The 13,075-nt window shown below is 36.6% G+C and overlaps 2 protein-coding genes across 2 annotated transcripts; both read left to right on the plus strand.

Moving 5' to 3' along the window:
• The first annotated feature begins 1,674 nt into the window (after positions 1-1,674).
• Positions 1,675-4,342, plus strand: LOC137200435 (interferon-inducible GTPase 5-like). Its single transcript, XM_067615253.1, has 2 exons — positions 1,675-2,258; positions 2,616-4,342. Exons 1-2 carry the CDS (start codon positions 1,700-1,702, stop codon positions 3,251-3,253), a joined length of 1,197 nt encoding a protein of 398 aa, XP_067471354.1. The 5' UTR covers positions 1,675-1,699; the 3' UTR covers positions 3,254-4,342.
• Positions 4,343-10,458: 6,116 nt separating this feature from the next.
• LOC137200439 (interferon-gamma-inducible GTPase 10-like) lies at positions 10,459-12,210 on the plus strand. The gene is made up of 3 exons (XM_067615260.1): positions 10,459-10,498; positions 10,978-11,541; positions 11,901-12,210. The coding sequence occupies exons 2-3, from the start codon at positions 10,986-10,988 to the stop codon at positions 12,062-12,064; spliced, it is 720 nt and encodes a 239-aa protein (XP_067471361.1). The 5' UTR covers positions 10,459-10,498; positions 10,978-10,985; the 3' UTR covers positions 12,065-12,210.
• The last annotated feature ends 865 nt before the right edge of the window (positions 12,211-13,075 follow it).

Raw genomic sequence — 13,075 nt, forward strand, 5'->3', positions numbered from 1 at the left:
GAAAAAGTGAAGTGTCAGTGCCAAAGAAATAGATCCATTATGTGTCAGAAATGATTGTTCCTTTAACTTTTATAAAAACAGCCCACATAGATAAGTTTGTCAAATGCATCTTCCTACCACATCATACAGCTCTAATGAACTCATTGCTGATGTTGGTATAAATAAATAACCTGGAGATTATAAGAACATTGAAACCTGCCTCTTGCTATGCAGTATGAAAGGCAACATGACTGAAATTTTCTTGTAGGTGTGCATGATCTGTTTTTGTATTGTGTTTCAGTGACAACATCCACTGGTGCGTGAGAAGATCTGGAATTATCTTATGGGAGCGGCAATAATTATCCAGCAGCACAGGTATGCAAACAGGGCAGAAACTGTCAGTACATCAGAAACAAAAACATATTCTCTGACCAGGAAACAGAAGATGGAAATTATCTGGCATGTCAGGCTTTGTTCACTTTGTATTTGCATATCAGCTGTAGTTCATGAACTTTCATTAAGTTTAAAGAGACCAGCACATTTAAAAAATCTGACATACTGCATGTGTATTTAATAAAATAGAGAAAGATATACTAGCTACTAAAAATGGAAACTACTAGAACCTGTTTTAAATAATCATCCCACGCACACAAACATGTCTATGTATACGTGTGTGTGTGTGTATATATATATATATATATATATATATATATATATATATATATAGCAAACTTCCAAATGTTAACTCCAGAGGAGAAACTGACAGCTCCCCTGGGTGAAGGGACAGCAGCTCCTCTACTAAATATGTTTTTGCCTGCCACAGCCTGAGGGACTCACAATCACTTTAAAGATGCCAAAAATTAGGGATTTGTATGGTATTAGGTCATTGTATTAAATTGTATTAAATTGCATTGTACTGTATTGTATTGTATAACAATCAAAGAATGGACTGCATCAGTATAATATAGAACTTATTATATGACATCTGTGAATTTAATATGTATATGTAATATGTAAAATTAATTGAGAGAGAGAAGGAGAGAGAGAGAGAGAGAGAGAGAGGGGGGGGGGGGCGAGAGAGAGAGAGAGAGAGAGAGAGAGAGAGAGAGAGAGAGAGAGAGAGAGCACAATCAACGAGAAATGAAAACAGAGACTGTAAAATCGAAAGTCAAACAGACAAAAGCACACCAGGCTCCTCCCTTCTGTTTGTCTTTAAATTCAGCTTATGCAGCTTATGTCAGCAGTATGTTTAGACTGATCTGTCTAAAGGACTGACTTCACCTTCAAAGAGGAGTTTAACACCTGCAGAGGTTCTCTTCTACTGGTCTCTATTTAAATTTATATTGTGTAAATCCAGTGTTGTCTCTGCTCCAGTCTCATCTGTTCTGACATCAGGAGGAACCCTGGGTGAGTAGCTGCTTTGTTCAAGTTTAATGTTGAATCACTTTGACAGATTTCAAAGAAATAACCAGTTTCAGTCAAAACATAGAATACAAAGTAAATTCTAAGATTATTCTACATAAATCTGATACATTTTTTTTAATCAATTATCAAACATTAATTTATGTCACACTTGACTCTTTTTTGGAAGATAAGACACCCTGCTTTGTATGTGTCTGTTCTGTCAGTTCAAAGTAAGTTTGTATATTCTGTTATATTCATTCCAAAATCGTATTGCAGTGATTTTCATGTCATTTTTCTCTTCTTTTCAAGGATCACTATGGATGATCCATTTGATTCATATCCAGATATTGAAAAAATTAAAGAAGAGCTGCTAAACAATGGCCCTGCTGCAGCAGCTGAAAAGGTTCAAGAATACTTGAAAAAACTAAACGACATTCCACTAAATATTGGCATCACAGGAGAGTCTGGTTCTGGTAAATCTACCTTTGTGAATGCCTTCAGAGGCATAGACAACAGGGATGAGAGAGCCGCCCCTACTGGTTGTGTAGAGACCACCTCAGAGGTTACACCTTACCACCATCCAAACTATCCCAATGTTACATTATGGGATCTCCCTGGTATTGGCACCACCAACTTTCCTGCTGACAAGTACCTGGAGCATGTTGGATTTGAGAAGTTTGACTTCTTCATCATCATCTCTGACACTCGCTTCAGAGAAAATGATGTGAGGCTCGCTCAGGAGATTCGAAGGATGGAGAAAAAGTTCTACTTTGTTCGCTCAAAGATTGACAACGATCTACGCAATGAGGAAAGATGTCAGAGGGAGTTCAATGCAGAAAGGACTCTGGCACAAATCAGGAAAAACTGCATTCAAGGTAAGAGGCTTTTATAATACTATTTTAAAATATAATAATCACCCTGCAGACACCATTTGACACATGTTTGCCTTGTTGTACTTCTTACCTTGATGTTATTTGTCTGTTTATATTTACTAGATCTATTTTTTGTGAGGATTTCTGAATTTGTGCCACCTATAACAGATTGTGACTGTAGGATTTGAAGTGGTGGCTGAGTATTAACCGGCTGTAGATCAAGTTTAGAAAATATGTAAAATTAGTTGTACACAATTATTGGCACTTTGCAATTTGCAAATTTTCAAAAAAAAAAAAAAAAAAGCTTGAGATAACAATTTGTTCTACTGAATTAACCTTTTTTAACCATCTGTGACACAGGTCTTCAAAAACAAGGTGTTGAGGCTCCACAGGTCTTCCTGGTGTCCAGCTTTGATCTCCACCTGTATGATTTCCATCTGTTAGAGGAGACCTTAGAGAGAGAACTTCCTGCACACAAGAGGAATGCTCTGCTGTTGGCCATGCCCACTGTCAGCCAAGAGATCATCAACAAGAAGAAAGAGGCTTTACAGGCCAAAATAAAATATCTTGCATGTTTGTCTGCGCTCATAGCATCTGTACCAGTTCCTGGGCTCTCTGTTGCTATTGATCTGACCAGTCTGGCTAATGCTGTCATAGAATACCAAGTTACTTTTGGTCTTGATAGTGGGTCATTGCAGAAACTTGCTCTTAGTGCACGTGTGCCTGTGGATGATCTTAAAGCAGTGATGACATCACCACTGGCTGGTAAAGAAATAACCAAAGAGCTTATCATTAAGCTAGTGTCTTTGTCTGTAAGTGGAGCTGCATTAATGGCAGCAGAAGAAGGATCCAGATACATTCCAATGTTTGGAATCCCAGCTGCAATGGCCCTCTCTTTTACCTCCACCTACAACAGTCTGAATACTTTCCTCAACATGGTCGCTGACGATGCACAGAGAGTATTCAAGAAGGCCCTGGGTTTGAACACCTCGGTGTGATATCATATGGTGAATGGAAATACGGCATTTAATGGCACATTTAAGATTGTACAAAAAGTAAGTAAATTTGCATGATACTTGTAATAAGTGCTGTAAACAAAATCTAAGTTTTATATCCTAGCTGCACATTTTCAGTCTATCAAATGGCCTCCATGCAGGTCTAACTTACTCTAATTAATACAAACATTATTGACAATCAACTTGTTGCAGCTTAGTGCATTGAAACTTTCAACATTTCAACATTTCAAATAGGGATTTTTATCTTATTTTCCATATATAAAACTGCGTATAATGCAAAAGAGCCTTTGAAATATTTGATTGCTTTGCTCTTTGAATTATTTTTGTGATGCATTGTTGTTTTTGTTGTTAGTAACACTGATGAGAAGAAGAATATTAAAATTTGTATCAATACTAATATTAATAATCATATTCAGCAGGCTATTAACTGTATCTTTATGAATAATAAACCCTTGTGGCATGATGTCGTCTGTGGATTTGATGCTGTGATGAGTTTTCACTTCCTCTCAGTGGCCACATTGTGGAACTGCAACACAACATCAATCAACAGAAGATACACAGATATTAGAGACAAATCTGTGATTTGTGAGTTTGGGTTTTATCAATAAAATTGACTATAAGTACTGGATACAAAACATAGTTTGGTAATCTTTCTGCATTTTTCGATAGAGTGTAAAACAGGAAATATGATGTTTGCCAACTATTTACATCATGTTGTTGAAATAAATATCTTTGGGTTTTCAAATAAAATTCTTCATTAGAATGAGCTGAGATTGGCTGTGTTGTCATTATATGAAACTCTTTATATTATTATATTGTATATATTATACTATATTATTAAACTGGGCCAAGAGGGCGCTGTTGTGACCTGCAGCAGGTGTGTTTGTGTCTGTTATGCGTTTTTGTCATCTAAACACTTTAATAATGTATGTTGTTCATGTAAATATAATTGTGTCAGCATAATAAACACATAATTATCAACGATTATGAACACCTGTCCCACGTAATGCTATTTACACATGTCATGTGTTGATGTCATGATGAGCAGGCTATCTATCTATCTGTATGTCTATCTGTCTGTCTGTCTATCTATCTGTCTGTCTGTCTGTCTGTATGTATGTATGTATTTATAGTAATGTTGGCGTCATTGGGTTTCATGTTGTGATGAGTTTTCACTGTCTCCCAGTGGTCACAGTGGGGAACTGCAACACAACATCACCCAACAGAAAATAAACAGATATTAACTATGATGTTTATCATTATTATTCATTGTTGTTTTTATCAGTGTCACTAATAAACACAGTAGTACTATTGTAGGTTTTATTCATGATATATATGCATTCTAATACAGGATGAGTTACTACACCTCCACATTCTTCAGTGGGCTCAATACCAGCATTAAATCCACCTCTATTTACATGTGTGGGCTGGACAGAATATCAGAAACACCACTGTGAGTTTTCTTTTATTTGGAACATTTTCACCATTACAATGATACTCTTTCTGACTTGATGCTGGTAGAATGGAGACATTAAGTGTGGTCATTTGAGTTTCTTGCTATTGATGGAACTAAATCACTGTAACTGTTCCCACTACATTTTTCCTTTTGTGTGTCAACACCACATGTAGGTTAATTAAGTCTAGATCATAGACTAAGGCTGCAAGTGAGAGTTATTCATATTATCAATTAAGCAGTCAATTGTTTTTTTGATTAACTGGTCACACATTTGGTCTATAAAATATCTGAAACCAGTGAAAAACCAGCAGAATATTTGGCCTTTTTCTGGATAAATGACTTAAAAGCATGAATCCATTATCAAAACTGTTGTACAATGATTTCTGTTGATCAACTAATTGATTAAGCGACTAATAGTTTTATCCCTATTATAGATCAAAGACTAAATTAAGAGGATCTCTATCGATACCACAGAATCCAACTTCGTAGCATAAAACGTATGTTTTGTAAGTGTTTAGAAATTCTTCTCTCCACCTGTATAAACACACACCATCAAGCCCTTCTGTGTCAACACATGTGTGACTCAAACTCTCATCTCAACAAATGATTGTGAAGAAAAGAATAAACAATCAGCTGTAAGGGACAAAAGTTTATTGTAACCCTACAAAAGACACAGGGTGAGAAAAATACAAAACAAAAATAAAATTATAGAAATGAAAAAAAAGATTCTCATTCTTATACAAGTCTCAAAACTACTCATCATACACGGACCACAGTTTAATTATTCATATTTTTAATATAACATTTTGTTGTAATGCTGTGTGTACATACAAAATATAGCAAACTAAATAAGGCAAATAAATAGAGGTACAATTTACAGGAAAATGGAACATTCCTCAATGTTTTAATCTTTTTTTTTTAATCTTATCTCAAACATCAAGAATGGTGTACAAAATGCTTTTTTTTTTCCAACTGTACATCTTTCGGTGGAGGATACTTTTTATTTTCCAACCATAAAAATACTGACTCCTCACAATTATACAACCTCTAAAACTGGGTGCAACTTTTCTCAGGCAGTACAAATTGTTGTGTAACAGGTGTGTTCCGTATTGCAAGCAATTTTCTATCAAAGGTCAAAGTCAACACATCACACTTTGTGCACCCTTCTTTAGGCATGCAGGTCGACGCCAAGTGACAGAAATGTGGTGGTATCAGAACTCCCTCCCCAACCCCCTTTTTTTTCTTTTTTTCTTTTTTTTTTACACAGGCCTTTAAACTCAATACACTCCTGTTACTGTGCGTACAGTAGCGTCATCTCTTTGTGTCTGTGTCCTGTCCATCTCTGTCATCCTACAGACTGACTAATATGTGTTTCCAGCGGCCCAGCCGGAGTCCCCAACCTCACTTGCCCTTTTCCTCTCTTTCCTCTTCACACCATGTTTTTTTTTGCACCACCCTTTCTTGCACCCTTCTAAATTCAAAGGGATCTAAGCCCTGAAAAATGGCGCCGCAAATGGAAATGTCCCATAATAAAAGTGCATTGAACAAGCTACTAATTTCATTCCTCTGATTTCCATCTTTACACTCCAAAAAACAGCCAGTCAATGGCCAAATAAACATCCAAACATGTAACAACACAAACATGTAATAATACTGACAATGTTGCAATACCCCATACTCAGTAAATAGTCTGCACTACAATACGGGTTAAAGCTCTGGATTAAGAGTTTAAAGGGTCTGCCAAAGTCTGATATAATAACTCTGATTAACTGGAAAGACAAAGGAGCAGAGGTTAGAAAATAGGACAGCTCAAATATACATGAGACGCTGGTTAAAGAATATGAAATCATATGTCATTTTCTCCCTAAGGACTTAAGGGACTTTCCCGATTTTTCAAAATTTGAATCAATTTGGTTTACAAATTAATCTCTAAAGTGTGCAACATGGGAACTGAAAGATCACAACCTTTTCAGCCTTCTCTCTGCTTCAGTTTGAGGCAAAACTGAAGGACTATGACACTGGTAGGATGAGATGTCTGTGAAATAACTGATTATGGATAAATTAAAGCTATGGGGGGGGGGGGGGGGGGAGTGGGATTTAATGTGCACAGGTAATTAATCAAACCTCTCTGACGACAGGCCAGCCACACTGAAGTACACATTGGTGAGTTATTGTACCAAGAGCTGAAGTCAAATGCTGCATCATGTTAAGAATTTGTAGAACTATAAATGCTTGACAGGATGAATCACAAGATGGCACCAATACGTCCAATCACAGTGACAGTTATATACAAGCCCATAAAACACAATAACAGGAATGGCACTTGTGTGACAAGCCAGCTTAGTGTGGACATGATCTTAGAGACAGCAAGTACATGCACATTGCATAGAGGGTGGTAGATGGGGGGTCAGTAGGGGCCCAATAGCACGTTTTTGCCCCGGGGCATCCTAAATGGTTAGTCTGGCCATAATACTGGTTTCATGAGAACACTGGTGTTGTAACTTGGTGAAAACAGCATGTCTCTTATATACAGCTGTACTTATTTTCTGATCTCTTGTGTAAATTAATTTCCCCAAATATATTCATATTTTTAGTCACTTGTAACTTCACTTGCTCAAACCAGCATGTGTCAGGGTGGGTGAGTGGAGCAGGTGGACCCAAATGCAGAGACGGTAGGCAGGGACAATCCAATGCAGATATTTTTTAATGAAAAAGCAAAAAGTCATGGGAACGAACCGGAACGCAGGCATCACAGGAACATCAGACAGAAGCAGGACAGAAGCAGACAACTCGACAAAGACCGCACTGAAAACTGCACTATAAATACACAGGGAGTGATTGCAAATGAAACACAGGTGAGGGAAACGAGACACAGGTGAGACACATGAAATAATCAAACACAGGAAGTAAAGTGACCAGACACAAGGAGGAAATATTACAAAATAAAACAGGAACTAAAGTAAACAAACAGGTGACACAAAAAACACAGGAGGAACACACAAGGGAACAGAGAAAACCAAAACCAGGAAACAAAAGCAACAAACAAATGAAAGAGCCCCTCAAAAAGTCCAACTAAAAACAGAAAGAGTCTGAGGGCATCAGAAGGATAACAAAAACCAAGGAAGTCAAAAGAACAAAAACACAGAGTCCAAAAAACAGAAAAAGTCCTGGTAGGACGTGACAGCATGACAAAGACCACAATAAACCTTTTCAGACAGACTGAACATACTTTCAAAGTAATTTGACAAGAAGCTCAAAAACAGAGTAAGTTATAAGACAACATAGATGTTTTTTTGACCTAATAAGGACCTGCAGAGGTCACAGGGTTCAGCTCACATGTACACCTTTCCTTCTCTGTAGTCAGTTTCCTGTAAACCAGCTGCAAATGCCCTGCTATTTATAGATATCACAAGTGATATCTGCTTTTTGAATCATTTTTGTGATGCATTGTTGTTTTCATATTTAGCAGGCTATTAACTGTATCTTTATGAATAATAAACATCATGTGGCATGATGTCGTCTGTGGATTTGATGTTGTGATGAGTTTTCACTTCCTCTCAGTGGCCACATTGGGGAACTGCAGCACAACGTCAATCAACAGAAAATATAGATATTAACTGTGATATTTATCATTATTATTCATTGTCATTTTATCAGTGTCACTAATAAACATGTTATTGTAGGTTTTATTTATGATATACACTTGTCATTTAAAAAAAGTATATACCACTGCATCATCTAATGCATTCTAATACAAGATGAGTTACTACACCTCCTCATTCTTCAGTGGGTAAAATACCAACACTTAATCCACCTCTATTTACATGTGTGGGCTGGACAGAATATCAGAAACACCACTGTGAGTTTTCTTTTATTTGGAACATTTTCACCATTACAATGATACTCTTTCTGACTTGATGCTGATAGAATGGAGCAATTAAGTGTTGCTACTGATTAAACTAAATCACGGTAACTGTTCCCACTGCATTTTTCCTTTTGTGTGTGAACACCCCACATGTAGGTTTATCAAGTCTAGATCATAAACTAGGGCTGCAAGTGACAATTATTCATATTATCAATTACGCAACTGTCAGGGTTTTTTTGCAACTGGTTACACATTTGGTCTATAAATTATCTGAAACCAGTGAAAAACCAGCAGAATGTTTGGCCTTTTTCTGGATAAATGACTTAAAAGCATGAATCCATTATCAAAACTGTTGTACAATGATTTCTGTTGATCGACTAATTGATTAAGCGACTAATAGTTTTATCCCTATTATAGATCAAAGACTAAATTAAGAGGATCTCTATCGATATCACATAACCAACTTCATAGCATAAAACGTATGTTTTGCAAGTGTTTAGAAATCCTTCTCTCCACCTGTATAAACACACACCATCAAGCCCTTCTGTGTCAATACACGTGTGACTCAAACTCTCATCTCAACAAATGATTGTGAAGAAAAGAATAAACAATCAGCTGTAAGGGACAAAAGTTTATTGTAACCCTACAAAAGACACAGGGTGAGAAAAATACAAAACAAAAATAAAATTATAGAAATGAAAAAAAAAGATTCTCATTCTTATACAAGTCTCAAAACTACTCATCATACACGGACCACAGTTTAATTATTCATATTTTTAATATAACATTTTGTTGTAATGCTGTGTGTACATACAAAATATAGCAAACTAAATAAGGCAAATAAATAGAGGTACAATTTATAGGACCATCAAGAATGATGTACAAAATGCTGTTTTTTTCCAACTGAACATCTTTTGGTGGAGGATACTTTTTATTTTCCAACCATAAAAATACTGACTCCTCACAATTATACAACCTCTAAAACTGGGTGCAACTTTTCTCAACATGTCTCTTATATACAGCTGTACTTATTTTCTGATCTCTTGTGTAAATTAATTTCCCCCGATATATTCATATTTTTGGTCACTTGTAATTTTGCTCAAACCAGCATGTGTCAGGGTGGGTGAGTGGAGCAGGTGGACCCAAATGTAGAGACGGTAGGCAGGGAAAATCCAATGCAGATATTTTTTAATGAAAAAGTAAAAAGTCATGAGAACAAACCAGAACGCAGGTGACACAGGAACATCAGACAGAAGCAGACAACTCGACAAAGACCGCACTGAAAACTGGACTATAAATACACAGGGAGTGATTGCAAATGAAACACAGGTGAGGGAAACGAGACACAGATGAGACACATGAAATAATCAAACACAGGAAGTAAAGTGACCAGACACAAGGAGGAAATATTACAAAATAAAACAGGAACTAAAGTAAACAAACAGGTGACACAAAAAACACAGGAGGAACACACAAGGGAACAGAGAAAACCAAAAAACCAGGAAACAAAAGCAACACATATGAAAGAGCCCCTAAAAAGTCCAACTAAAAACAGAAAAAGTCTGAGGGCATCAGAAGGATAACAAAAACCAAGGAAGTCAAAAGAACAAAAACACAAAGAGTCCAAAAAACAGAAAAAGTCCTGATAGGACGTGACAGCATGACAAAGACCACAATAAACCTTTTCAGACAGACTGAACATACTTTCAAAGTACTTTGACAAGAAGCTCAAAAACAGAGTAAGTTATAAGACAACATAGATTTTTTTTTGCCCGAATACGGACCTGCAGAAGTCACAGGGTTCAGCTCACATGTACACGTTTCCTGTAGTCAGTTTCCTGTTTATACAGCAGGGCGTTTTCCTTCATGACTGTCTACAGGGCTTAACGTTCAAAGTACCTCATACGGTAAGTCGTGTATTCACATTTATTTACAGTGTAGTTGTTTCGATATTAAGGAGGCAACTGAGTAATATTCAGCTTTAGCTTATATTTTTCTTATAAGACCTTTGCTCATCACTGCAGCTTTCTCCTATGTAACACTTTGTGCTGTCTTTGTGTACCGGTATGTAGTGAGCCAACAGTGTAATGTCATGAGTTAATGGTCTTTTAAGGGAACAGAGGCAAAATCAAGACTGTTCTGAATTCATTTTTTCATGTTTTGATGGTTTTGCCATAAGTTTTACCATTAAAGATTAGTGACAGCCACACTGTAGCCTACACAGTACAGACTACACAAGATTTTATTTTTGGAAAATATATGTTGTATTATTAAATGCATCTACTTTGCTTGATATTCTATTTTTATGCATGATTAGGTGAGGGTGGGCTCATATATTCTTTAATAAAACAGTGTGATGATGCTCTGGTTTTCTTTATTCTTCAGGGAGTGCTATGGATAATCCATTTGGTCATGAACCAATAGAAGAAATAAAGGAAGCACTGCAGAACAATGAACATGACGTAGCAGTTGCAAAGATCCAAGAGTATTTGGATCAGCAGGATAAGATTCCACTACATATTGGCATCACAGGAGAGTCTGGTTCTGGTAAATCCACCTTTGTGAATGCCTTCAGAGGCATAGACAACAAGGATGAGAGAGCCGCCCCTACTGGTTGTGTAGAGACCACCTCAGAGGTTACACCTTACCACCATCCAAACTATCCCAATGTTACATTATGGGATCTCCCTGGTATTGGCACCACCAAATTTCCTGCTGACAAGTACCTGGAGCATGTTGGATTTGAGAAGTTTGACTTCTTCATCATCATCTCTGCAACTCGCTTCAGAGAAAATGATGTGAAGCTCACTCAGGAGATTCAGAAGATGGGGAAAAAGTTCTACTTTGTTCACTCAAAGATTGACAACGATCTACGCAATGAGGAAAGAAGTCAGAGGGAGTTCAATGCAGAAAGGACTCTGGCACAAATCAGGGAAAACTGCATTCAAGGTAAGAGGCTTTTATAATACTATTTTCAAATATAATAATCACCCTGCAGACACCATTTGACCCATGTTTGCCTTGATGTACTTCTTACCTTGATGTTATTTGTCTGTTTATATTTACTAGATCTATTCTTTTGTGAGGATTTCTGAATTTGTGCCACCTATAACAGATTGTGACTGTAGGATTTGAAGTGGTGGCTGAGTATTAACCGGCTGTAGATCAAGTTTAGAAAATATGTAAAATTAGTTGTACACAATTATTGGCACTTTGCAATTTGCAAATTTTCAAAAAAAAAAAAAAAAAAAGCTTGAGATAACAATTTGTTCTACTGAATTAACCCTTTTTAACCATCTGTGACACAGGTCTTCAAAAACAAGGTGTTGAGGCTCCACAGGTCTTCCTGGTGTCCAGCTTTGATCTCCACCTGTATGATTTCCATCTGTTAGAGGAGACCTTAGAGAGAGAACTTCCTGCACACAAGAGGAATGCTCTGCTGTTAATCCTGTGGATGATCTTAAAACAGTGATGACATCACCACTGGCTGGTAAAGAAATAACCAAAGAGTTTATCATTAAGCTACTGTCTTCTTCTCTAAGTGGAGCTGCATTAATGGCAGCAGAAGAAGAATCCAGAATCATTCCAATATTTGGAATCCCAGCTGCAATGGCCCTCTCTTTTGCCTCCACCTACAACAGTCTGAATACTTTCCTCAACATGGTCGCTGACGATGCACAGAGAGTATTCAAGAAGGCCCTGGGTTTGAACACCTCGGTGTGATATCATATGGTGAATGGAAATACGGCATTTAATGGCACATTTAAGATTGTACAAAAAGTAAGTAAATTTGCATGATACTTGTAATAAGTGCTGTAAACAAAATCTAAGTTTTATATCCTAGCTGCACATTTTCAGTCTATCAAATGGCCTCCATGCAGGTCTAACTTACTCTAATTAATACAAACATTATTGACAATCAACTTGTTGCAGCTTAGTGCATTGAAACTTTCAACATTTCAACATTTCAAATAGGGATTTTTATCTTATTTTCCATATATAAAACTGTGTATAATGCAAAAGAGCCTTTGAAATATTTGATTGCTTTGCTCTTTGAATTATTTTTGTGATGCATTGTTGTTTTTGTTGTTAGTAACACTGATGAGAAGAAGAATATTAAAATTTGTATCAATACTAATATTAATAATCATATTCAGCAGGCTATTAACTGTATCTTTATGAATAATAAACCCTTGTGGCATGATGTCGTCTGTGGATTTGATGCTGTGATGAGTTTTCACTTCCTCTCAGTGGCCACATTGTGGAACTGCAACACAAAATCAATCAACAGAAGATACACAGATATTAGAGACAAATCTGTGATTTGTGAGTTTGGGTTTTATCAATAAAACTGACTATAAGTACTGGATACAAAACATAGTTTGGTAATCTTTCTGCATTTTTTGATAGAGTGTAAAACAGGAAATATGATGTTTGCCAACTATTTACATCATGTTGTTGAAATAAATATCTTTGGGTTTTC

Source organism: Thunnus thynnus, chromosome 16 (genome assembly GCF_963924715.1).
Source record: "Thunnus thynnus chromosome 16, fThuThy2.1, whole genome shotgun sequence".
Classification (NCBI taxonomy): Eukaryota; Metazoa; Chordata; class Actinopteri; order Scombriformes; family Scombridae; genus Thunnus; species Thunnus thynnus.